At 41.2% G+C, this 26,054-nt stretch overlaps 1 protein-coding gene across 3 annotated transcripts in view; it reads left to right on the top strand.

The window, feature by feature from the left end:
- Positions 1-26,054, top strand: part of GAS7 (growth arrest specific 7) — a 184,890-nt gene that overhangs the window by 133,101 nt on the left and 25,735 nt on the right. For all 3 annotated transcript variants that reach the window (XM_060764545.2, XM_060764546.2, XM_060764548.2), the window contains exons 4-8: positions 2,020-2,105; positions 8,291-8,344; positions 16,058-16,147; positions 18,403-18,518; positions 25,821-25,895. In XM_060764545.2, coding sequence (XP_060620528.2) covers positions 2,020-2,105; positions 8,291-8,344; positions 16,058-16,147; positions 18,403-18,518; positions 25,821-25,895 — 421 coding nt within the window. The remainder of the gene's footprint in view (positions 1-2,019; positions 2,106-8,290; positions 8,345-16,057; positions 16,148-18,402; positions 18,519-25,820; positions 25,896-26,054) is intronic.

Genomic DNA, 26,054 nt, shown 5'->3' with positions numbered 1-26,054 from the left:
TCCTGTTACATCCAGAATAGACTATTGCAATGTGCTCTACATGGAGTTGTCGTGGAAGACTGTTCAGAGGCTTCAAGTGATCCAATGGGTGGCAGCCAGATTTGTCACTGGGGCAGCGTACAGGGAGCATACAGCCCCCCTGTTGCGTCAGCTCCACTGGCTTCCAGTCTGCTACTGAGTAGAATTCAAAGTTCTGGCTTTAGCCTATAAAGCCCTATACAATTCCAGCCCAGCTTACTTATCCAAACGTATCTCTTTCTATGACCCACCTTCAAAGTTAAGATCTTCTGGGAAGGCTCTGCTCTTGGTCCCACCTCCTTCACAGATGTGGTTGGTGAGGACGAGAGACAGGGCTTTCTCAGTGGTGCCCCCTTGCCTGTGGAACTCCCTCCCCAGTGAAATCAGATCAGCTAACCAAGCTTTTGGTTAGTAATCTTCAGTGCAATAAGTTAATACAGAATAGTGAAATGAATGGAACAGCCTTGGATTATGATTTTGCCTTGCATGATTTTAATAATTGGTTTTAATGTCGTTATGTTTTTAACTGTTTGGTTTTTTCAATGTATATGTTTGTTTTATTGTATACATGTTATGAGGCACCAAATTGTTGCCTACTTGTAAGGCCGCTCTGAGTCCCCTTCAGGGTGAGAAGGGAGGGATAGGAATGTAATAAATAAACGTATCCTCTCTTTCTATGGCACACTTCTGCTGTGTTGCTAAATAAATGCTTCGTGTCATAACAGTGTCCCTTCTGAAGCAGACCACTGAAACCAACCAACCAACCAACCAGTGCCAGACCAAATTAATGTCATATTGTACAGAATCTTAACAAGAAAAATAGTAGGGGTGAATCTAAAGAGAAATTGGTAAAATCTTGTAATGTTCCTATACATACATCTTGATAACATGAAAAGCATTCACTGAAGGGCATGTGACTAATTTTTTATGCTTGTACTAGTTTAGAAAACAAAGAATGCGTCCCAACAGTCACTTTGTAACTAGTGCATACTACTAGTTACTATTGCTGTTGCCTGTTTTGATTTTTTTGCATATTTTAGAGTATACTAGATTAGGTACCCGGCATTGCCAAGACATACATTTTCTAACGGGGCCCTGCATAAAATTATCAAGCGAGCAATGAATATTTCTAATAAATCATATCAGAAAATGCATACTCGGGCAACACCAGGTACATATGCTAGTGTTTTATAAAAGTTTCAATACTCAGATCCACAGCACAAATTTACTCAGGGTAATTATTTCCTCCATACATAAAAATACACTGCTTTGAATATAGAGTTTTGTTGAATTATTACCCAAGTTTTGTTATCCGAAGGACTTATTTCCCCCTTCTCCAGTTTACTTCCATCTTTGCCAAGCCATCTGAAAAGGCTTCCCTGAGAACATCTCTATGGCAGAAGTGCAGAAGGTTCTTAGGATCCATCTGCACTGCCCGATATTCCAGGATCTGATCCCAGATTATCTGATTTAAACTAGATTATATGAGTCTCCACTGCCATATAATCTGGGATAAGAAAATAATCTGAGATCAGATCCCGGAATATAGGAGCAGCATGGAAGGGACCATAGAGTGTCTCCCAACTGATGCTCTAGCACGCCTTCATTTTCTATCTTGCCCTCTGAGGAAGCTTTTCCATCTATATAGCTCCCTCTTCTGGTTGCATCTGAGTTCTGCATTCACACATACGTTTTTCCTTTGTTTTTGGGCCCTGGCCCAATTGAAACCTCTCCAGTATTTTAGGTTGCATAGTGAAGGATATGTGCAAGTTTCGGCCAGAGCCATCAAGTCATGTAGGAACATTTATGGAACCAACATATGTATGCCTTTATAGAGATTGAGGTATCTGCTGTGTGCCTCAATTTGTGGTGGTGAGGTTTGCATTAAACGTTGTTACCTACTGAGTTATGCCAGGTAAATTACTTTACTTCAATGAAAGGCCTGCATCCTGTTGAAATTTACCACCCTCTTATTCTGAGCCTTGTGTTTCTTCTCTGCAGTGAATGGATATCACATACCAGGGACTCTGATTCCCCAACTAGAATCAAGCCACATGAGTCTCCGCAAAGTTGGCAATGACCCCCAGGTAAGTCCAAGAGAGGGTTTTTTCTCCTGTGCATGATTTGTATTTATTTAGAGGAAGTATAGGACTTACTTAAGTAGCTTGGTTTGAATTTTTGTCTTTGAAAGCAAAATCTCATATTGATACTCATTTGGGCTCTCCTCAGGCTTGTCATCCAATGTGTCCTTCATTTGATCAAAGTTTAATTGGAATTAGTAACTTTTTAAAACTAAGCATCCTCTTGCTTTTGTACTAGGAGACATTATTGTAAGCATGTTACTTATTATGAAGGCATTCTTTCTTAAATCGTGCAATATTGTCAATACATTTCTGCACCGTTTTGCAAAAGCAAGTTGGAAACTGAAGTAAGTTGGTGAATTCAGATTATTCTGCAAAAAAATGTGAGTTAGAACACTAGGCCACAAAAACACTAGAGGTTTCCTTGTTTCGCATAGTATAGTAATCATAGCAAGGGATGTATAAGTGTCCATCATTGCATCGAGCCCTGCTTGGTTTCTTGGTTTACTGCTGTTTCCTCTGTGCACAGCAGGATTGCCCTGGATTGATCTTTGCAGCAGCATTTCTAAACAACGGCATAGTGTTCACTGTAGTTTCCAGCTACATTTTTAAATACTACTCATTAGCAGCTCCCGGTGGGCTTCAGAGATTGTTTCAACTTTCAAGTGTTGTGGATGTTTGAAAATGTAAGACAAGACAACCAGATGTTGCTGAATTATGAAGAGCCAGGGCGTTCTCAAAAACACAGTTGTCATTTTCCTCCTGTTTTTAAATAAATGTGATTGTTTTAAACCATGAGCTTGCAAGTAGCTTTGGGAAATTACTGTCTTGCCATCAGGTCCTCATCTGCAATCCAACTTTAATAGTGTGACTATGAGAATTAAAGGAATATGAATCCCATATCAGTTTGTGGAAATAGATTCAAAAGGGTAACTTGAGAACTTAAGTCTCATCCTTAACAAGCTAGTGCTCATCTGATATTGCTTCTTCCCTGTTCCCTGTGCACTAAGGGATCATGTTGGCCAATTTCAAAAATGATTACCGAATTGATTTTTGCATTTCTTGTGTCTGTACCTTCACTGAAAATGCTACATTGGCTAAGATGTGTTGTTTTTCTTTTTTAAAAAAACAGCTTTCTGCCATTTTTGTCCTGCTTTAACAATCAAAGTGATGCTTTTTAGACCAGTATTCTTGAAAAAAGTTATATCTTGTGTTCATAATTCGAGCAGGCTTGGAGGTGTGTGAAACAGCAATTATAAGATCATCAAACACCTCAAACAAATTTTCCTTATCAGCTGACATCACCTCGCACGCAATATGTTCCATCTGTGTTTGCAGCTCATAACATTTATTTCACTTTTATCCCACCCTTCCTCCAGAGACTTGAGTAGAGCTTAACAAACATATACCAATCTTGTGAAGGGAGCTAGGCAGAAAAACAACAATGTTCTCAAGGCAACGAAGTGAGGTCAGAACTTGAGTATGTTGCGTTCTGTACTGTGAATTCCATCCAGGATTTGTTTATTTATTTATTTATTTATTTATCTATCCTGCCCTTCTCACCCTAAAAAGGATGATTGTGGCCCTGCCAGCTGAGGAGTTCTGGGAGTTATAATAGAAAACCAGAAACATTTCCAAACTCTGAGTTGGATTCTGAAAATCAACAAACTATACAAGGCACAACACTCTAGCTGCTGCTTCTCATAGTCAGTTGGTGAAATTTACCGTATACAGTGTTCCCTTGCTACATCGCGGTTTGCTTTTCGCGGACTCACTGTTTTGCAGTTTTCCAATAAATATGAATTTAAAATATATATCATGCAGCAGGTGCCCAAACTGGCCACCACCGCTCTCTGAGGTGCTTTCCCTCCTCAGTCCTCCTTCCCTCTCTCCAGCCTTGAAGAGCCTTTCCTTCCTTTCCTTCACTCTCTCTCTCTTCACCCGGCAAAGTGAAAGGTGAGGAGGGCTTGCTTCCTTTCCTTCCTTCCTTCCTTCCTTCCTTCCTTCCTTCCTTCCCTGACAGGGAGGCGGAGGGGGGGGGGGAGCCGAAGGGGGGGAGGAGGAGGAGGAAGAGGAGAGGAAGGCGAAGAAGGCACGCATGAGTGAGGAAGGGGAGGGGGAAGAGGAGGAGGAGGGGAGGGGGAGCCAGGCACATGAGGAGGAGCCAACGGGAAGTGTGGTTTTCAAGGGGAAGGGACAGTGAGGGAGGAGAGAAGAGGAGAGTAAAGAGAAAGCAAAGGGATTGAGTGAATGAGAGAGAGGGGAGGGGGAGAGAGGAGTGGGCAGAACCACTCCTAGGAGGGGGCGGTCCTAAGCATTGCACGCCCTGAGGCAGTACATATATAGCGTCTCCACTTTGCTGGTTTTTACTGGAACGTAACATCTGCGATAAGTGAGGGAACACAGTATACCCGAGTATAAGCCTACCCAAATATAAGCCGAAGTACATAATTTTACTACAGAAAACTGGGAAAATGTATTGGCTTGAATATAAGCCGAGAGTGGAAAATGCAGCAGGTACTGGTAAATTTCAAAATAAAAATAGATACCAATACAATTATGTTAATTGAGGCATCAGTAGGTTAAATGTTTTTGAATATTTATCTAAAATTGTCCAACTCTGATTAAACCATTATTCTAACCTTCTTCATTGGTTATCCTTCCAATAATAATAAAGAGTAAAATTATAAATGTAATATTAATAGAGTAAAGAAAATAGTAACAGTAATAAGAGTAAAATAATAAATTTAAGAATATTAGAGTAAACTAAGATTAATGTAATATAACAATAATAATAATAATAAGTAAAATAATAAATGTAATAATAATAATAATAACAGAGTAAAATAATAAATAACCTTAACTCTAGTATAAGCCAAGGGGGAGGCTTTTTCAGCCTAAACAGGCTGAAAATTCAGCTTACACTGTATGTGTCTGTGTGAAACATTTATTTGTGAACTTGCTCAAAAGAGTAGCAATCTGTCAGATATGAAAGCTTGCAGCGATAACACAGTTACTTGTTCCATGGTGTTGGTTTGGAAAAAAGTTGCCACTTTCAATCTGATGAGCTGTATTTGAGTCAGCAAGTCATATCTGAGAACATTAAGAACTTAGTTGAAAAGGCTCCCTTGGCCTTGTAAGTTGTCCAAGCCATTGACTTTTTCAGTTTTTCTTTCCTCCCCATTTCTCTTTCTCCTCACCCCCAGCGCTGCTGCAGATAAGAATTTTAGATTTCTAGAACTTGGCACTGTTTTAATCTTTAATGTTGCTCAGTGCTTATTTAAAAGACTGGCTAGAAAATAGTTGACAGGAGTCTTACTTGTACTTTATGAAACACTTTTATGTATAGCAAATATAGTGTAGAAATATGTATTAGTTAAAACCTTCAATGTGCCAGTGTAGTTTAATGGTTTGATTGTTGGATAACAACCCTGGACACTAGGGCCTCATCACACTTATGCATTTATCCACTGCAGTCCATTTTAAATGCTGTGACTGCCTCCTGCTGAATTCTGGGGCTTCTAGTTTAGGGTGGCCCAGGGCTTCTCTGGATGAGCAGTTTAAAAGCCCTTCCCTAAACTACAAGCCCCAGAAGTCTGGTGAGGCCTGATTCAATTCCCTGCTCAACAATGGGAACCCACTGGATGACCTTGGTCACATACTCCCAACCCAAGAAAACCTTATGGTGTTAGGGTTGCCATAAGTCAGAAACAACTTGAAGGTGCACAACAATAACAACAAAACCTACAAAACTCTTCTCTAGTTATAGAATCCAGGTTTCTCTTTTTCTCCCCAACTCGTTCTTAAAGCAGGTGGTTTAGGGATTTATATTTGAAATGGATGCAATTTAGGCAGAAAACATCTCAGATACTTCTCCCTGGATATAAAAATGCAACGAGTATGACTAATTGTCCTCAAAATTGTGTACATCCATAAGAGCTTATAATTCTGGGAGGACATGACTTTTTTACCAAATATATACACCCTTAACAAAGTTACAATAGCAAAAAAAAACTGGTCTGCATGGCTCCTGGGTTCTAATGTATCTGAGGAACCCAGGTGCAAGTTCTTCCTGAACTCACATCTTTTGCACGTAGACCTCGTGTTGGCAATGATCTGCTTGAACTGACTGCAGGAGTGGCATTAGAGCGACTACATGTTGCTTGGGCAAGTAAATGATATTATTCGGTCATACTCATTGGGGGACAGGGATATGGCCAGTGAGTAAAATGGAAGGCTTGAAGCTGTGCAATCTAGGAAATGCAGTGCTTTTGGTTAATTTGATAGAAGGAAAATGATCCCAGTAATTTAGAGTGTTAGTGTTAACCAAAGAAATTTGACTGTGTTTGGAAGCTCAGAGGTTTGGGGTTTGCTTCTGAACATAGTGGTTTATTGAGCATGAAAGCACTTTGCACAGAGGGGTATAGAATAGCTCTAAAGCAATTTCTTTCTTATAGATTGGACTCAAAGGTGACTAGAAACAGAATCCCATTTCTTTTAGCAAGGGGATGGGGGTGATGATGAGAGTTTTCATTATACTTTTCTTCCCACTAGAGATTGCAGTCAGCTCTCGTGTTGCTGCTGAACCAAAGCCAACTTGCTGTTGGGCATAGTTTTTCTGCTCTGCACTGACAACTAATGCTAACAAAGATGTTTTTTTCCAAAAAAAACAAGAAAAGAAAAACAACATTGTCAGCATTAGGGCATTTTACAGAACTGGGCTTATTTTCAGATTCTGGTTCAGCAAGACACATCCTTTGAGTTAAAAAGAAAGGGAGAGCAGGCTTGGTTAGAAATGCTGTTTAACTTATGCAAGGCCTTTTTAAAAAGATAGAGAGCAGCAGACTGCTTGTTTGCAAAGCGCATAGTGATAAAAACAGGGTGCCATGGGTTCAAGAAAACCAAAGCAGAGATTGACTGGACTATGGTGGAGATGCCTCCGTCAATGGTGCAATGGCATCACTTATCAATGTGAAATTTTGTGTTGTAGTTTTCCAACAGAGGTGGAAAGTGTACAGGCTCCTTCATCTTCTTAGGCTGCAATTCTCATTGCTCCTCACAGTATCAATACTTGCTAAGGTTGCTGAGACTTTCAATCCCCAGAGAGCTGCATTATGTGTCGCTCTGCATGGGAAGGGGTTGGACTGGATGATCCTTGTAGTCTCGTTCAAATCAAGGATTCTGTTACTGCTTATAGTTACCCTTGGGGTAACTATAACCCATCAAAGATAGTTCAGCTTTGTGGAACTGGATGAGGTTGTTAGACGGTCTTTACTCTTGATGTGCATGAGTGTGTCTGCATATGTTTGGTTGCATGTTTGCTCCATGCGCTGGTGAACAGTACAACATGCATGTTTATGAGGTATTTCCCAACTATACCTTGGTAAAGGCTACAAATAATCACAATATCAGTAATAATGGTGAAAGGGTTAAAGATATAGCAGAGTAGCTTTGGGTGGAATAGCCTGCCAAAAATATATTTAAACCATGTGTCTTCTGACCTCCGTATATAGTACACTGCATATTACACTTTTGTTTTTGGGTCATTTCTTTGCTGTCAGTTTGATAAAGGCAATGGAGTGTGATGCTTTTAGTAATTTGAAGATGGAGTTTAAAAGAAGCCTTTAGGGACACCTGTGCTGTGTTATTAACATCGCTACAGAGACTTCAAGCTTACTTCTAGTGCCATGAGAGGTGGGGTGAAGGAATTGGGGGGGAATAGAAGAGATGCCTCCGGTTGCAATCTGAACCTATAGTGAAACAAGCCATTCAGGTACGCCGGCTCAGCTGCGTGCCACTGAGCACAAAGTAGAAGTGGACTTTCCCACTAACTCTTTAAAGGTCCCTGTTTTGGAGCTGGCATGCAGTCGAAGAGTTAACTCCAAAGCTAGGCACTGATTGGAAGGGGAGGTGTCACCATGTTTCGGATGAATTATCTGGCTGTAAAGAGCTTGTGTGCTGCTTTCCTGAGCACAGAGCAGAAGTCCCTCTTGCAAGAGTTCAGCTGTCAGGCTGTGACACCTCTGGATATGAGAAAAGGCTAAAGCAGAAAGGAGGAGGACTCACCTCAAATTTGGCTTGCATACAGCACTAACCCCATCACCTCCACCTCCCCTCTGCATATCCTCCAAATAAACATTATGTCGGATGTGGAGTGCAGTTTTGACGATGCCTCTTGCCTCTCTCCTCAGAGTCCGGGGTCCCCATCACCTACTCGGAAGCAGAACAAGGAGACCACCTTTACGGTAAGTAGGATCCCACAGGGTTGGTGATCACAGTTGCTATGGTGATCCAGTCATCAGAGCAAATAGCATTGCAGGGCCAGGAAGAGAGCATGGAGGGAGGGAGGGGGGAAAGGAGAGAATCCTTGTGCGGCTGGAGGGGGGGGGGGTCTACCTCATGTTTTCCAGATGTAAACACGGCGCCTGCCTTCCACCGTGATAGCTGCATTGGAGCCATTTTTAAAAGGCTGAAGCTAGCAAAGAGTATTTTACAGAGAGGCAAGGAAGATATGTCAGAAAGCAATTGCGAGGGCGGTGGGAGGCATTTCTTTGTGCTGTGATTTTTAAATTACAGTTGCAGCAGTGTTGCCTTTTGTTCAAAGTTGCTTCTGGGTAGATCCAGCAATTAAAAGACAGAGAAGTCATTTTAGGAGTGGAGTGTTCCTGGGAGCAGTGATAAAAGTTGTCACAAGGTTTTTAAGAAACCTGTTTCAAGGCTGACTTATTTTGCAGAATTAATGGATGACTGAAGGGGGGGGGAGATATATGTGCTCAGTAGTAATAATAATAACAACAAAACAATAATAGGAGATTGTTTTGAGGGAGGATGCCCAAGTAAGCATAACATGTTTGACCGAGGTCCCTAAGATTTTAGATGTTGCTTAGTAGAGGAAGGTGAGGCATTGTGGAGTTTTGGAGTCTGGCAAAGCCTTGGATTCTTTCATGAAGTCCAAACTTTTACTTTCATAGCAGTAGTGCTCAGAAATCTCTCCTATTTAGATCAGTCATTCAGGCTTCATGATGAACTGAAAAATTGATTGCAATGCCTTAAGAAAGAAGAATATTTCTCTATGGGAGTATGAAGTTTGCTCTTTTGCTAGCTATAACAGCAGAAAGGAATTTGTTAAAACAACATGACATACCTCAATGGGAATTGGAACATTGTGAGTTGGGGAGAACATCAGACGACTAGGCTATGATGACGCGATGATTAGTATCAACTCTGTTTTCTGTGTGAATGGGATTGGTGCTCACTTTTGCCATTGAACATTCAGTCTCTGCACTGGATTCTGGAAAACATTTGTTTGTTATTCTGTCTCCCCCCCCCCCCCTTTCAAATGCATTTTCATTGTAGGAATAGGAATAGACTTTAACATGAACAACAGTCAAGGGACTGGGCTGCACATTCATCATGAATCATAGGATCCTGTCCCCCTCAACGGAATTGTGAACACCCAAAATAAATCACAGTGTTATGGCTACGTTTATCTGAGGTTGAAAGGGAATTAGCTTAGTGTTGCCCAGGGCTGTTGATTGTTTCAGTGCCTTCTTCACTCACTGGTTCATCCCTTCAGCATCAAGAATTTGCAGCCTGAAGTGACTTCAGTGGCTGTTACCTCAGGGGAACTGGTTGTGTAAAGATCACCTACTTGAGGGATAACCCCATTCAGTCAGGGCTGGATGAAGAAATGGCAGCAGAGATCTGATAGGCTTCAGTGTGTTATGATGGGCACCCAAGTGCTATGAATCTCATAACAAAATCAAAGATTCTTCAGCCTTTTAAGGGATGTTTAAGATGGTGCCTGGCTTTCTTAAAAAGGACACCAGTGGTTGAGAGTCTAAATAGCTATCATAAGATTCAAAATCACCTTGCAAGTGTGTTAATTGGACCATTGTATGGGGTAGCCCCCGGTGGCATAATGGGCTAAACCACTGAGCTGCTGAACTTGCTGAATGAAAGGTCACTGGTTCGAATCCAGGGAGTGGGGCGAGCTGCCGCTGTCATCCCCAGCTTCTGCTAACTTAGCAGTTCGACAACTTGCAAATGTGAGTAGATCAATAGGTAGCGCTCCAGCTGGGAGGTAATTACACTCCATGCAGTCATGCCGGCCACATGACCTTGGAGGTGTCTATGGACAACGTCGGCTCTTTGGCTTAGAAATGGAGATGAGCACCACCCCCCAGAGTCAGACATGACTTGTCTTAATATCAGGGGAGAACCTTTACCTTTACCTATGGAGTAGCAATCCAAGTGTTACTGCTTTTTTGCGGGATCAACAGCATGCCACATTTCTTCTATGGCAGTGATAGGTTCCCAGTCTCTTCCCAAAACAGTTTTTGTGATCCCCAATACTTCTTTAAAAAAATAGAAGGCATTTGGGATCACATTAAAATATGTGGATTTTTTAAAATAAAAAAATCATATTCTTTAATGCAGGGCATGCATTTCCCCCCCACAAACAGAACCCTTTCACACATAGTGCCAAAACCACCATTGCATTGTCACTATACAGAAAGAAGCCACAAGGAGTTTGGGGTTTCTCGTGCATCCCCCCCCCCCTTCCATCCAGCTTATTTTTCATATCCTAATGAAGGATGCCTGATCCTGGCTTACTAGCAAATCCTAGTTTGCACGGACACCTAAACAGATAACAAGATTCACAGCACAAACCACAATCTATCTCTTTCAGACATGGAAGCAAACTGTGGTTTCCCACAAATCAGTGTGATAAATCCCTGATTGGAAAGCACTCAGGGAGAGGCAGTGGTGCATGAATAAGGCAGATGATTCCTGGAGTTCATTTACATAACACCAAGCCAGAGTGTATGTTTAGCTGTGTATTCTTCTCCACAAGGAATATGCAGCAGTGACTTAAGATCTCCCCTCCAGTGTTTCTGTCATTAGTAACCAGTTCTCCTGCAGCATACTGTTGAAGCCAGTTGATAAACAATGTAAACAAGGCTTCTCTCTCCCAATCCCTGCTTCATGAATATCCTTTATAGAAGTTATCCTTCTTCTGCTCTCCTCTGCTTCAGCAAATAGCACATCCTTTAAACACATAGTGTACATTGAAGCTGTGTGCCCTGAAGCAGTGGCTCTTCCAGCAAGGAGTCAGGAAAATTGCATCCTTGGCACTTGGTCCTATCCAGTGCCAATGCTCTGATAAGAGGTTGTAGGGGATGTTTGAGTCACTGGGAAATGCCCACAAACTGAATTGTGTACAAGTGACAATCCCTTTTGCAGTAGCATCCCATCAATGCCAACAAGTGTTAATATCAAAGCAAACTCATTACTGTAAATGAAGCAGTTTGTCCTTTCTGGGAGCCTTATGGAACTACAGATGTTGGACACCACTGTTGACACTACTCTGCTGTCTCTTGGGAGGCATGGTTTTGATGACAAATGTGGTCAGCTAGTTTTTCCTGCTTTCTCTGCAGAACCTGTTGTGAGATGCGAATGGAGCAGCTGCTCTACCATTGCAGTTTTCTTGGAACTTGTGTTCCTCCTCAATCACCAGGGTGTCAGTTAACATAAGCAAAGCCAGAGCCCTCTTTTCGTGTTGCTAATCCCCCAGCTGCCCCCAAGACACACTTTTCCACCTGAGTGCAGAGCATAGCTTTTTCAGTAATGCCCAGTAGATACTTTTTATGTCTGTGTGTTCCCATTTGTGTCCTATCTGGCCCACTGGTTAACTCAGTTGTCTAGGCTTTTGCACAGCTTCAAACTATATATCTTGGAAAAGCAGATTCAAACTCCAGGAGCATAACCAGATCAGCTGCACCAGATATATATGTGTTTTTGTGTGCTTACCATGGATGCCACTTGGATCTATTATCTCTATGCAAGTGTGAAGGAAGTGTGCCTGAGGGACCCCGTGCAGTTCCTCAGTGCACCTCACAACATGCCCAAAGTCCCAAAACTAAAACAATAACGTGAAAAAATGTCCTCAAGGCACCATAAAGCACACCAAAATCACACAGTATGGGCCTCCCATAACCCCAAATCTCCAAAATAAAAAACTGCCAAAAATTGGCTGAAGCTAAGCAAAACTGAAACTTAGAAATGACCAGAAATTTTGTTTTACCTTCATTGTTGTGTCACACAGCCCATGTGGAGTAGGGGCACAGAGGTAAAACTTACGTTCTATCTTTCTCTATTGGTTAAGGTGAATTACTTGGATATTCCCTGTGTCAAAGAGTAATACTGAAACTCTTTTAGGAAACTTTGGATGGTATCCTGTGCACCAGTTACAACAGGCATGGGCAAACTTCGGCCCTCCATGTGTTTTGGACTTCAGCTCTCACAATTCCTAACAGCCAGAGTTGAAATCCAAAACACCTGGAGAGATGAAGTTTTCCCATGCCTGAGTTACAATATTGTAAGCTTGTTAAGCTGGTCTTGCAATATCTTAACTTCTGGAAATTCAGATTTACAGTCATGAACGACCAAATACAACCTCAAAAATCCACCTTTTACAGCTTGGCAGCAACCTGGCAGAAACCTGGCAGAAATGTTTCTAAAATGCTAAAGATTGAGCCACTAGTATCTGCAGTGAACTCTTACAGAACATCCACACTGCAGACTTATAGCAGTTTGGTACCACGTTAACTGCCCTGACCCCATCCTATGGAATTGTGGGACTTGTCGTTTGTTGTGGCACCAGAGCTCTCTGACAAAGAAAGGTGATTATTGAACAAAATTACAAATCCCAGAATCCCAGTTAAAGTGGTGTCAAACTGCTAGAATTGTGTATTATGGTTACAGCCCCAGTTGCAATGAGTTTTCTCAAGACCCCAAAGGGTCTTTCAAGGTGCCCCATATCCAGAATTGCAGAAGATGCCATTCTTCCAGAAGTTTGGGATGCTGGTGGTGTATTATGACTTGCAACTGTGATCATGAATCTCCATCATCATAGTTTCACTTTTATTTTTAACGTCATGGTTTCCTTTTAATTGCTTGAAAGTGTGATTGCTTATGGAGAGTTGCATATCCTTGTGAAAAAAGAGAAAAAGATAACTGACTGTCCATAATATCAACATTTCAGTGACATGTCCTTTAAAATGCACTTATCTTTGGACAGTGTGTACTTCCCCATTTGTCAGCAACATTGGAGTATATATCTTTGTTTCAAAAGTAAACAGATAAGATATTTTTCCAAAGCAGGAGGGAGAACTGTTTCATTGCAGTCAAGGATGTCTCTCTAGCTTGTAAGGTTTTCAACATGCAGCAGCCAGACCTTGGGATTTCATTTTGAACTACAGTTCTTAGAATCCCCCAGCTATAGTCCAAAATCGTCATAGAGCCATAGTCTAAAACAGTAATTTTCCAGACTTTTCCTATTGTACCACAAAGTTAATAATCTTAGCTTTTCTGTATCCTAAATTCGATAGAATTTACATACCAATCCCTATAGAACAGAGGATGTGGAATAACTATATATAAGAACATGCTCATTTCCTCTTTCCCTTCTCTATGTGCACATTTTGCAGGATATATGCAAAGTGTCTCTTCTAGCCTTTTGATAATGTTCTCCATTGCCAAGTGTAATGTGGCAGTAACACTAAGGGCACCTAAAGAGACTGTTTTGCTTGCCCTTTGGCTTTGGAAGGTTTCATCAAAGCTTTAGCTTGCTAATCTCCCAAACCGACAAGGACCTGCTATTTAGGCATGCATTTGGGTGTGCTGTTGCTTGTCTTGAGATGAAGGAACTGGTTGGATTATAAATTTAAATAAGTGCTTTCTGGCGGGCTTCATGAATGTAATTACTCAGAGTGTTACAAAGGGGGGTAGCATTCAGTTATGCTTTAAAAATATATACATTAAAATGTAACTTCTGAAAATTTCGCCAACCACTCCATCCAAATGCTGCAGTATACATGACAGATTTTTTTCCATCAGAAGTTTCTTGTAGGACAGCATTGGGAATCCTGTGCCCTTCCAGATGTTCTTGCATTCAAGTTTTTGATTATGCTGGGTAGAAGTGGTGGAAACGGCAGTCCAACAACATTGTGACTTCCACTGCAAGGCATGGATATACATGTATCTCATTCCATGCTTATTGTTCATCATGCATCCCACATATTATTGTAATCCACCTATAGGATTTGTATGGGTCCCCTCATTATGCAGTGAAGTTAAACTGTGGAGTTGCTGAACTTGCTGACCAAAAGGTTGGTGGTTCGAAGCGGGGTGAGCTCCTGCTGTTAGCCCCAGCTTCTGCCAACCTAACAGTTCGAAAACATGCAGATGTGCGTAGATAAATAGGTACCGCTTCGGTAGGAAGGTAGCGGCGCCACATGACTTATGACAACGCTGGCTCTTTGGCTTAGAAGTGGAGATGAGCACCACCCCCCAGAGTCGGACCCGACTAGACTTAATGTCAAGGGGAAGCCTTTACCTTTACGATTTGTATGCATTTGTATAAAAACACTTGGGCAATTCACTAAGTTCTCCCCATCCCCATGTGGGAAGAATCTCTTTTCACCTGAAAGATATTATCACAAATACACCATTATATATAATATCTGTACAGATAAGGAGTAATGAACAAGATATCTGTGTCAAGGTGGCATTCATATGCTGTGCCTGCCTCCAGTGTTCCCTATTTTGGGAGTGAAAGTGCACCAGTTTTATTCACTGTTTTATTTACTGAAATATTTATATACTACCCCATGTCTAAGGATCTCAGGAAATTCAATGTATAAAATCAGCTCAACTACTGAAAGCAGTTTACAATTAAAAGCAACAAAAACAATGTAAATAAATGTAAATTTAATAAATTAAAGTAGGGCTAAAAGTTAAAACAACTTGAAACCAGAGGGAAAACAATCAGGGAAATCTAATCATCTCTCAACAAAAGATTGCTCAAGGCACTGCCAGGCTATCAAATGCTAATCAAAATGGTCAGTTGAAACATTCACACCTAGCTCCAGCAGACAAGAGTCCTTCGTCCCACCCTGATCTTTCCACAGATATATAAACCCATTTTCCTAGTTCCAACAGACCTCACTACCTCTGAGGATGCTTGCCATAGATGCAGGCAAAACGTCAGGAGAGAATGCCTCTAGAACATGGCCATATAGCCCGAAAAAACCTACAACAACCCAGTGATTCCGGCCATGAAAGCCTTCGACAATAACTTGAAACCATGTGCATTTTTAACGTCAGTTTTTCCTATTTGTAGAGCTTGAGCAGAAATAGATATGACAGACTTGAAATCTGAGGAAGTCAACTGTGTTTTTCTTTAATTTCCTTAATTGTCAGCTGTTCTTTCTCCAGTATGTCCATTCGCTCCACACAAGCTTTCTTTGTATTTCTGGCACAGATTCTTTTATAATACCTAGTTGTTCACTTATAGAGAAACTACTAGGGCATCCAAGTAAGCAATAGTTTTGTTTAAAGTTGCTGCCAGAATTCACCAAGCACAAAATTGTGAGGCAAGTGTTGAAGCTCTTGCTTGAGTGAAAACTCTGTGCAGACTCAAGAAAAATAATCACATTTAATGTGTCTGAAAATATTAATAGCAGGAGTAATCTGAAGATCCTAAGGTTGCCATTTGAATGTTGGCACTGAAGTAAACATCTGAAGCATATTTGAAGATTTATTTTGAGAAGAAACACCCAAATCAGTTTTGAGAGGGAGAAAAAATAATTCAGTAGGAAAGCATGTTTTCAACTGGTTCTGTGCAATCTTATTTGATTTTTTCCTATCAAATAACAAAACAACTAGGTACATTTGGTGTGATGGTTAAGAAATGCTGCCCTGCTTGGTGTTTGTTTTGCAGACATCACCGTGGTTTTCTTCTGTCTGCTTTCTATGACACCTTCTGGCTAAAGAGAGCATTGCATTCCCTGACCACAACTTCTAAATAGATGTATTTATAAGTATACATTCCCTGTTTTCTAGTTTCCGAATTGCTCTTCATATCCAGCATATTTTTCTTTCTTTTTTCTCAGATAAACTGCGTGACTTTCCCCCACCCAGACGCAATGCCAGAACAGCAGTTGCTGAAACCTTCCGAATGGAGCTACTGTGATTATTTCTGGGTAAGTGAACAGGCACCCATATGCTATTTACTGCAGCAGCCAAGCTTTACAGAGGATGTCACATATTGCCAGCATCTCTGTTAGCAAACATGTTAAACTCCAAGCTTGAAAGGTGGTGCGTAAGATGCTGCACAGCTTGTTCTCTTCTTCAAGAACCTGATTCTGGTAAAGCTATATTAATCAAGGGAAAATTACTAGAATATTCTGAATTGTATTCTGAAACTTCACATGGAAAGTATTTTAATTATTTGTTGTGTGTGTCAGGAGTGACTTAAGAAACTGCAAGTCACTTCTGGTGTGAGAGAATTGGCTGTCTACAAGGACGTTGCCCAGGGGATGCCGGGATGTTTTTGATGTTTTAGCATCCTTATGGGAGGCATCTCTCATATCCCTGCATGAGGAGCTGAAGCTGAGAGAGGGAGCTCAACCCGCTCTCCCTGGATTTGAATCGCTGGTCAGCAGTTCTGCCAGCACAAGGGTTCTGCCACTGGGGGCTCCAGCATTTAAAATGAACCACCTGATACAATCCTGGGCAACATGCATACACTTACAGAAGATCAACCTTGCTTGCAGCCTTGCTTTGCCCTCTACCAAATTCAGCCTCTTTGCCATTGTTTCTGTGTATATATGCCTTTATGTTGCCTGTTGATATGTCATCACATGGATTTTATAGGGTTTTCTTAAGCAATATATAATCCAGTGGTTCCCAGCCTTTGGTCCTCCAGGTGTTTTGGACTCCCAACTCCTAGAAATCCCAGCCATCTTACAGGTGTTAGGAATTGTGGGAGCTGAAGTCCAAAACACCTGGAGGCCCAAAGGTTGGGAACCAGTGATATAATTAGAAGTGGTTTTGACATTAGCTTACAGCACTGGGTATTTTTGGTAGTCTCTCATCCAAGTACTAACTAGAAGTGACCTTGCTTAGGTTCCAAGATCAGACAGGATCTGGTTCCTTTTTTGGCCATGGTATCTTGTCATCAGGAGAGATCCTTCAAAAAAAGAAAGCCACATTGCTTCTTGTAATAAGAAGGGAATGCTGTATAGGAGTCCAAGAAAATGGACTGACACTTTTCCAACTAAACAGCATTTGTTTATTCTTCTAGCCATTTAGAAGCAGTTTGTAACTTTGTAGTTGTGTGTGTGTGTGTGTGTGTGTCAGGAACGACCTGAGAAAATGCAAATCGCTTCTGGTGTGAGAGAATTGGCCGTCTGCAAGGATGTTGCCCAGGGATGCCTGGATGTTTTGATGTTTTACCATCCTTTTGGGAGGCTTTTCTCATGTCACCACATGGGGAGCCGAAGCTGACAGAGGGAGCTCATCCACACTCTCCACAGATTCGAACCTGTGACTTGTTGGTCTTTAGTCCTGCTGGCACAAGGGTTTAACCCATTACAACACAGGGGTTCCTAACTTGATAGTGAAGGCTGGTAAAATTATTCTGGCAGTGGCTACCTATTCAGGACCAAAAAGTCTGAATGATAGTTTGAGAAATACCAACTCTGTCTGACACTGATCTTGGTTTCCTCTTATTTCCACCACAATCCTGGGGTTTATTCCCCTTATATTAGCCTTATTGGAAGTTATGAACACAGAAATTGAGGTCAGATCTGTTTAGGTGCCTGTTTTCTATATGCCAGAGCAGCCTCTAGTGGCAATGGCCTGCTATTTCCAGGGAATCCTAGCTGACACGCTTCAAAAATCTGCTAGCATCAAGTGTGATGTTAAGCAAAAGAAGTGTTTAATGCCAGAGTATTGGTTTGCTAGCTTGTGACCTATAGTGCATTTGGGATATTTCTCCAAAACATATGAGGATTCTTTTGCCAAACATTGAAGCCTAACACCTTAATACTAATATTAATTGAGAACTGATGTTGTAGTACAATAGAATAACTACAGCAGAGCCATTGAATCAGTGGGGCATCCTTAAGTGTTTGGCTTTCCATTCAAGAGGAAATGTAGGTTGCATCTATTCTGCAGTTTGGCACCTCCTTAATTGCCATGGCTCAGTGCTATGGAATCATGTAGTTTCAGTTTTCCAAGGTCTTTAGCCTTCTCCACCAAATAGTGCTGGTGCTTCACCAAACTACTATTCCCAGAAGTCCATAGCATTCAGCCATGACAGTTAAAAGTGGTATTAAACTGCATTAATTCTATGATGTATCTGCATCCCTTAGTGAGTCTATTAATGGATTAATTAATAGGTTTTAGGCCCAAGTGTTTTTAACCACGTGTCCTGGCTGTTTATTTCCTTTAGACTGATAAGAAGGATCCTCAAGGAAACAGTACGGTCTCGGGATTTGAAATTCTTCTCCAAAAACAGCTGAAGGGAAAGCAAATGCAGAAAGAAATGGCTGAATTTATTCGGGAAAGGTAACTTGAGATTTCGTTGCTATTGTTAAGTTTGATTCTTCTGTATTTTATTGATATGCTGTTTCATTATTCGAGTATATCTAGTCTTGAAATATTGCCCTGAAGAACAGTAATGGTGAATGGTATACAAATTTGGCTGTTGATATATCATTACAGAAATATGACACAGTGGGACCCAGATATCTGTTGGGGTTTTATTCCAGAACTTTCCATTTATCCCAAAACTCAGGTCCTGCTGTATACAATGTACAATAAAACAGTGTCCCTTATATAAAAAATGGCAAAATAAATGTTTGGCGGCTCAGCCATAGCAGAGCACCTGGTGAACCAACCTGGACACAACATATTATTTGAGACCACAGAAATGCTGGACCACTCTAACAACCACCATGTCAGACTACACAGAGAAGCCACTGAAATCCATAAACACGTGGACAATTTGTACAGAAAGGAGGAAACCTTGAAAATGAACAAAATCTGGCTAACAGTATTAAAAATTTCAAAATCAGGCCGGCAAATAAAGAACAACACTCAAGAAATTGGAATTCCAGAGAATAAACCATCAGGACCAGCTAACACCTCCCAAAAAAGGATGCCTCTAGGCAGGAAGCAGCCAGGTTTTGAAGCTGCAAGGCCATTCAGTGCTAATCAAAGTGGCCAATCGTAACATTCACACTTACCTCCAACAGACAAGAATATTTTACACATCTGTGGACATTCCACAGATATATAAAACCTCACTTGCCTAGTTTCCAACAGACCTCACAACCTCTGAGGATCCCTGCCATAGATATGGGTGAAACATCAGGAGAAAATGCTTCTGGAACATGGCCATGCAGCCCAGAAAACCCGCAGCAACCCATTGTTTGTCCTTTTGGAATTTTTGTATGTGAACATTTTCAAGCCCTAGATAGTTCCATTTGTGGATAGAAAATCTGTGAGTTTGCAGAGTTGACTGCAATACCTTCTCCTCACTTTTTTATACTCTCATAGGTCTAAATGTTTACAGTAAGGTATAAATAAAAATCCCGAAAGGAAACATCCTCCCTCAGTCAGTTCTGCAATTAGCATTGTGCAAATGCTTTTATATCCAGTTCTGGGTAAAATCCAGTCTTTTGCCATCAGGTTCACATTGCTAAATTATTCTGCTTTAAACACAGATATCTGGTTTTAGACTTCATGGTTTGTGAAAGGCAGTGTACAATTTGTTGGGAGAGTAAGACATTTTGGAGGGACCAGTTTTGATGGTCTTTCCCCCAGTCCCTCAAAATTATTCTCCTCTCCCGTCCAAAACAAACAAACAAAAAAAACAACAACAATGTTCACTTCCAGTTTTGAAGGGAGAAAACAAGATGCAACAATTACTGTTTCTACAGGTGTCTAGGAGCTGCATTTAGGGAAAGCAAACTGGCCTGGAGCCCCCCCCCCCCCCAAGTGGGTTGCCAAAGCTGAGAGGAGATTCAAACCCTAGTTTCCAATATTCAAACCATTCCAGCATGGAATGGGTCTCCCATTTCCAGCTCCGCTTCTCTAGAAATCATAAGCTTGACCTGTGAAATTTTCAAAACTCAGGCCACACTCGAGTACAGTGTTTCTCAACCTGGGGGTTGGGGCCCCTGGGGGGGGGGGTCACCAGGGGATGTCAGAGGGATCGCCAAAGACCATCAGAAAAACAGTATTTTCTGTTGGTTGTGGGGATTCTGTGTGGGAAGTTTGGCCCAATTCTGTCATTTGTGGGGTTCAGAATGCTATTTGATTGTAGGTGAACTATAAATCTCAGCAACTACAACTCCCAAATGTCAAGCCTATTTTCTCCAAACTCCACCAGTGTTCACATTTGGACATATTAAGTAATTGTGCCAAATTTGGTCTGGATCCATCATTGTTTGAGTTCACAGTGCTCTCTGGATGTAGGTGAACTACAATTCCAAAACTCAAGGTCAATGCCCACCAAACTTTTCCAGTATTTTCTGTTGGTCATGGGAGTTCTGTGTGCCAAATTTGGTTCAATTCCATTGTTGGTGTGTTCAGAATGCTCTTTGATTGTAGGTGAACTATATTGACAAAATCAACCCCCCCCCCCCCCTCAATCCCACCAGTATTCAAATTTGGGTGTATTGGGTGTTTCTGCCAAATTTGATCCAGTACATGAAAATACATCCTGCATATCAGATATTTACATTACGATTCAAAAGAGTAGCAAAATTACTATTATGAAGTAGCAACGAAAATAATTTTATGGTTGGGGTCATGACAACATGAGCACCTTTATTAAGGAGTCTTGGCATTAGGAAGATCGAGAAACACAGCTCTTGTAAATATTACATTTTCCCCATGTTGCCTAATTTGAAAAAAAATCTCTTTCTGTAATGGTTAAGGAACCGCTTTTCTCTTTATCTCAGAGAAAAAGAGAAGTGGCCTTCAGTTCATTATTTCCATGGGGATAAACTTCTCAGTGACTTTGCCACATCTAAGAAATCTCACCCCTTTATATTCAAACACACGTACACTCTGTCCTCTTCCCCCCCCCCCCCCCCCCATAACTACGGCTTGCCAGAACATGAAAAAAAATCCAAAATATCTTCAGGACATGAAACGCAAGAGAAAAAGATAAACAGTTATTATTTATAGCTGCTCATTATTTATAACTAGTCTTAGAAGCAAAAGAGCATTGTTATAAATAGTTCTACTAAATAATAATAGCAGAGAGATTTGCTTCTCCGGAGGTTGCAACTGGGGCCTAGAACAGTTTGTTCCAAGAGCAGACATTGTCTTCCTAATAATCACTCAAAAATTAAAGCCTTGCTCCATTTCAACCATGATAATTATGACACGATGAATGAAGTGAAAAAAACTTCCTCATCCCAATGGAATGAGGTTGATACTGGCACGATAAATACGGGTTGATACTGACACGATAAATTAAAAAATAAATCCCAATGGAAGTTCTTGAGTATAAGGCTAGTGAGCATCTGCTCAGCCCAAGAGTGCAAGAGGTGGTCTCTCAGTAGCAGGATTAGTAGGCTTATTTTTCCAGTTCATTGGTCATATGAAGCTAATGGAAAGAACAAGAGAGCTTAAGCAATGTATCATTTAACAACATATTTATAAAACTACATTTATAAGTACTGTAACCTTTTCACAATACTATTATCTTGTTGTTTCATACATATTGAGGATAACAATTTATTGGAAAAGTCTGGAAGGAGTGTACTGTACATACACATGTAAAGGTCTAGACATTTTAGTTAAAAATATCAACCAAAAATCTGGGACGACTGATCCATGAGTCAATTTAATTCTGCTCAGAGAATGGATGGCTCCCCTTCCAGCACAGCAGATCAAACCACTGAGCTGCTGAACTTGCAATTTGAGTCCGGGAAGCGGGGTGAGCTCCTGCTGTTAGCCCCAGCTTCTGCCTACCTAGTAGTCTGAAAACATGCAATGTGTGTAGATCAATAGGTACCACTTCAGTAGGAAGGTAAAAGTGTTCCATGCAGTCATGCTGGCCACATGACCTTGGAGGCATATACGAACAACGCCAGCTCTTCGGCTTAGAAATAGAGATGAGCACCATCCCCTAGAGTCGGACACAACTAGACTTAATGTCAAGGGGAAACCTTTACCTCAATTTTTATATATAAAAAAGAAATAATCCTGTTCCCTGAGTGGAGTAGCAAAATGCCTTTTAAATGCCAGAGCAGGAAAGTGGTGGTGGCCAGGGGCAACTGGACCCCTGAGGTGGCATCAGTGCTTTTCCCTTCTTTCCCCCTTTCCTTCAACATCATATAATTTCTCTGCATATTGCCACTCCAAGCAGTGTCCAGAACCATTTTTGGGCTCAGTGGGTATTGCAAATGTCAGATCGACAGGGCAAGTTAAGGGTCGCTGCTCAACAGTTTGGCCCCAATCAACCATATGGCCACTATCCATCCACCCAGCCAGTTTGGGGCCATGCAGCCATCATCCAGGTCCTGAGCTCACTCTGGGAGTGTAACATCCAGTGATGCTGATCCAGAATTACTTAGGTGATCCCTTGTTGTCCGAGTATGATGGCCTTCCAAGCTCTTGGAAGATGCATGTACATGAGTTTTTTTAATGTTTGGAGGTCAGTGCACAGCCAATCAACACACAGTCTTCACAGAGTGAGGACCGCAACCAGTGGCATGGTTAACACAATGACGGTAGCTTCTCAATCTGTTGCAGCCTTCTTGTGCCTTCACAGTCATTGTAATATGTACCATGTCATCTTCTGCCTGATCCACCATTGAGGTCTTCAGATTGTTCTCAGTCTGGAACCTCTCCTGCGGCACCCACTGAGAGTGCATGAGTCTGGTGATTACACCCGCAATTCATTGAACACACAAGCCCTCTCACCACGGCAAGGTGACAATCCATCGAGATGCACTCCAGATCAGCCTCACCATTTCTGTCCAGTCGAGATGCACCCTTGGCCTTTGTCTGATTTCTTGAGTGCTATCTGCAGTTTGACTTATGTCTGAACCAAAGAATAGCTAACCTATAACTATTTCAGTGTCTTCATTACCCACTTTAAAGCTTTGTAAATTATCTGCAATCATTATTTCTGTTTTCTTAATATTCCACTTTTCAATATTCTGTGTCCTCTTATTTACCCAAACATTCACCCATCAATCCTGTCTTAAGTAGATCAATGACAACCATCCCATCTTTCTTAGTTAATTTAGGTATGACTTTTTAATCCAACTCTGTTGGCAGAACAGGAATGTTACACCATTGGTTGGACCAGATATCTCCCTGTGCTTAGCACTTCCTGTCAGTAGTTACATTTATGAGGCTCTGGGAGAGCTTTCTGGGTTGGGAGGGCAATAATTACAGATACCCATCAATTTAATAGACACTTCCATAAAAAAAGATGAAACTATGAAGGTCAGTGGACTCCTTGCATTGGTTTTCCCAATGAAAAGATTGAGCTTTATCTGGAAAACACAGAACTACCAAGTGGAATAATGAAGGCAAAATAACAGGATCGGTGCTTGTTTGTTCTGATCAACACATGGATAATTTAGTATGTGACACTCATACAGGTTGAGTATCCCTTATCCAAAATGGTTGGGACCAGAAGTGTTTTAGATTTCGAATTTTGGGGTAAGGGATTAGGGAATACCTATATTTGCATGTACATGCATGAGGAGACATTTTGGGAATAGGAATGAAAGTCTAAGAATGAAATGTATCTTGTTTCAGGCATACCTTATACAGATAGCAATTTTATACACAATACTTTAATAATTATCAGAAAGCAAAGATATTACTATATTAGCCATCCATGTGAACAATTTTGAATTTTGGAGTATTTTGGATTTTAGAATTCCAGATGAAGGATGCTCAGTCTGTAATCAGTATGTGTCCCATCCATCTATGAAAAGTTAGTATATAAAATGGTTAATGCGTCAAAGTGTTAATTAGTACTTGTAAATTGTGAATTGCTTATTGATTGATTAACTGTTCATTAACTATTAGTTATCTCATTTCATTGTGAAACTGATAACGCATTTTAGTTCTTCAATTTTGTGAAGTAATTAATCTTGCTGCTAAACAACAAAATCTTATCAGGACTTTCTGGTGCAGAAATTTGTTAGCATCTGTAAATAGAGACAAAAGACAAAAAACACGTGATATTGTAGACATTTGCTGATGATTACAGCTGTTTCCTCAAACGCTTTATACCGACACAGAAGCAATTGAGATCAGTGCCATAAGATATGAATATAAGAACCTCTGTCTCCACCACAAGATCAACGTCCACCTGGAATATCCCTATTGAAGTGAAAAGCTACATAGTAGCAGCATCCTATTATTATTATTATTATTATTATTATTATTATTATTATAACTTTATTTGTACCCCGCTAGCATCTCCCGAAGGATTCGATGCGGCTTACACAGGCCGAAGCCCCAAAACACAATACAACAATACAATACCTAAAGCAAATTAAAAACAGTTAAGCAGAAAACAATAACAGTAACAATACAACAAGACACTATTAAAACTGGGCCGGCCAGAGTAGGGGTACAGGATTAAAAGTGCTGATGTGGCGGGAGGAATGTAGGATTATAAAGTGTGTGCAGTGTACAGTGATCTTGGTTCTACTAAAGTGCTTCTAGGACTTGGTGCTGGAGGTTCCTAATCTGAAAAGGCACGTCCGAACAGCCAGGTTTTCAAATTCTTTCTGAAGACTGCCAATGTAGGGGCCTGTCTGAGATCTTTCGGGAGGGTGTTCCAAAGTCGGGGGGCCACCACAGAAAAGGCCCTGTCTCGCGTCCCCACCAAGCGCGCTTGCGACGCGGACGGAATCACAAGCAGGGCCTCTCCAGATGACCGGAGTGAGCGTGTGGGTTCGTAGACAGCGATACGGTCACGCAGGTAGGGTGGTTCCAAACCGTTCAGGGCTTTGTAGGTAAGCACCTGCACCTTAAATTGGGCTCGGAAAATAAACGGCAGCCAGTGGAGCTCCTTAAACAGGAGGGTTGACCTCTCTCTGTAATGAGCCCCGGTTAACATCCTGGCCGCTGCCCGTTAGACCAGTTGGAATTTCCGAGCCGTTTTCAAGGGCAGCCCAACATAGAGCGCATTGCAGTAATCCAATCTAGAAGTGACCAAGGCATGGACCACCCCGGACAGATCAGCCTTCGTGAGGTACGGACGCAGCTGGCGCACAAGTCTCAGTTGTGCAAAAGCCCTCCCGGACACCACCGACGCCTGAGCCTCAAGCGTGAGCGATGAGTCCAAGAGGACTCCCAAGCTACGGACCTGTGGCTTCAGGGGGAGTGTAACCCCGTCCAACACAGGTTGCCACCCTATACCCCGATCTGGTTTGCGATCGACCAGGAGGACCTCTGTCTTGTTGGGATTGATCTTCAGCTTGTTCGTCCTCATCCAGATAGACACGGCGGCCAGGCACTCGTCCAACACTTTTATACTCGTGTAAATAAACTTAGACATAAACTTTTGCAAGTAGACACAATAGGACAAAATCAAATGCAAACACTGTTGGAACGATTTGAAAAAGATATATTGAAGATAAGATATTTCATCACCTACTGACATGTAGAATGAGGATTGAAGGTCCAAATCTTATTAGACTTCCATGAATTTGTGAGAATGAGAATAGCTATTCTGTGTGATAAGATCTTCAGATAAAAGAGTATTTGTAAAAACATAAATGTTCTCAAGGGATGATTTTAAAATACATTGCATTGTACTGTGAGATGCTTTCCTCCTAAATAATACATTTCTGCTGTTATTATTGAACTCTGCAGGATAAAGATTGAAGAAGAATATGCCAAGAACTTATCCAAATTATCACAAAGCTCCTTGGCTGCCCAGGAAGAAGGGTAAGTGCATGTTTTTGCAGGTCTGGTGGCCAAAAAAAATCAATTTATGTGGCTTTATTTAGATAACATTTTCCCTTGACTCCTTGAATCTACATTAAACTATAGGGGCATTCTGCCTATTTACTTTTTTGGATACTAGCACATAACTAACAAATTGGA

Source organism: Anolis sagrei, chromosome 2 (assembly GCF_037176765.1).
Source record: "Anolis sagrei isolate rAnoSag1 chromosome 2, rAnoSag1.mat, whole genome shotgun sequence".
NCBI lineage: Eukaryota > Metazoa > Chordata > Lepidosauria > Squamata > Dactyloidae > Anolis > Anolis sagrei.
This window is presented reverse-complemented; position numbering and strand designations above follow the sequence as displayed.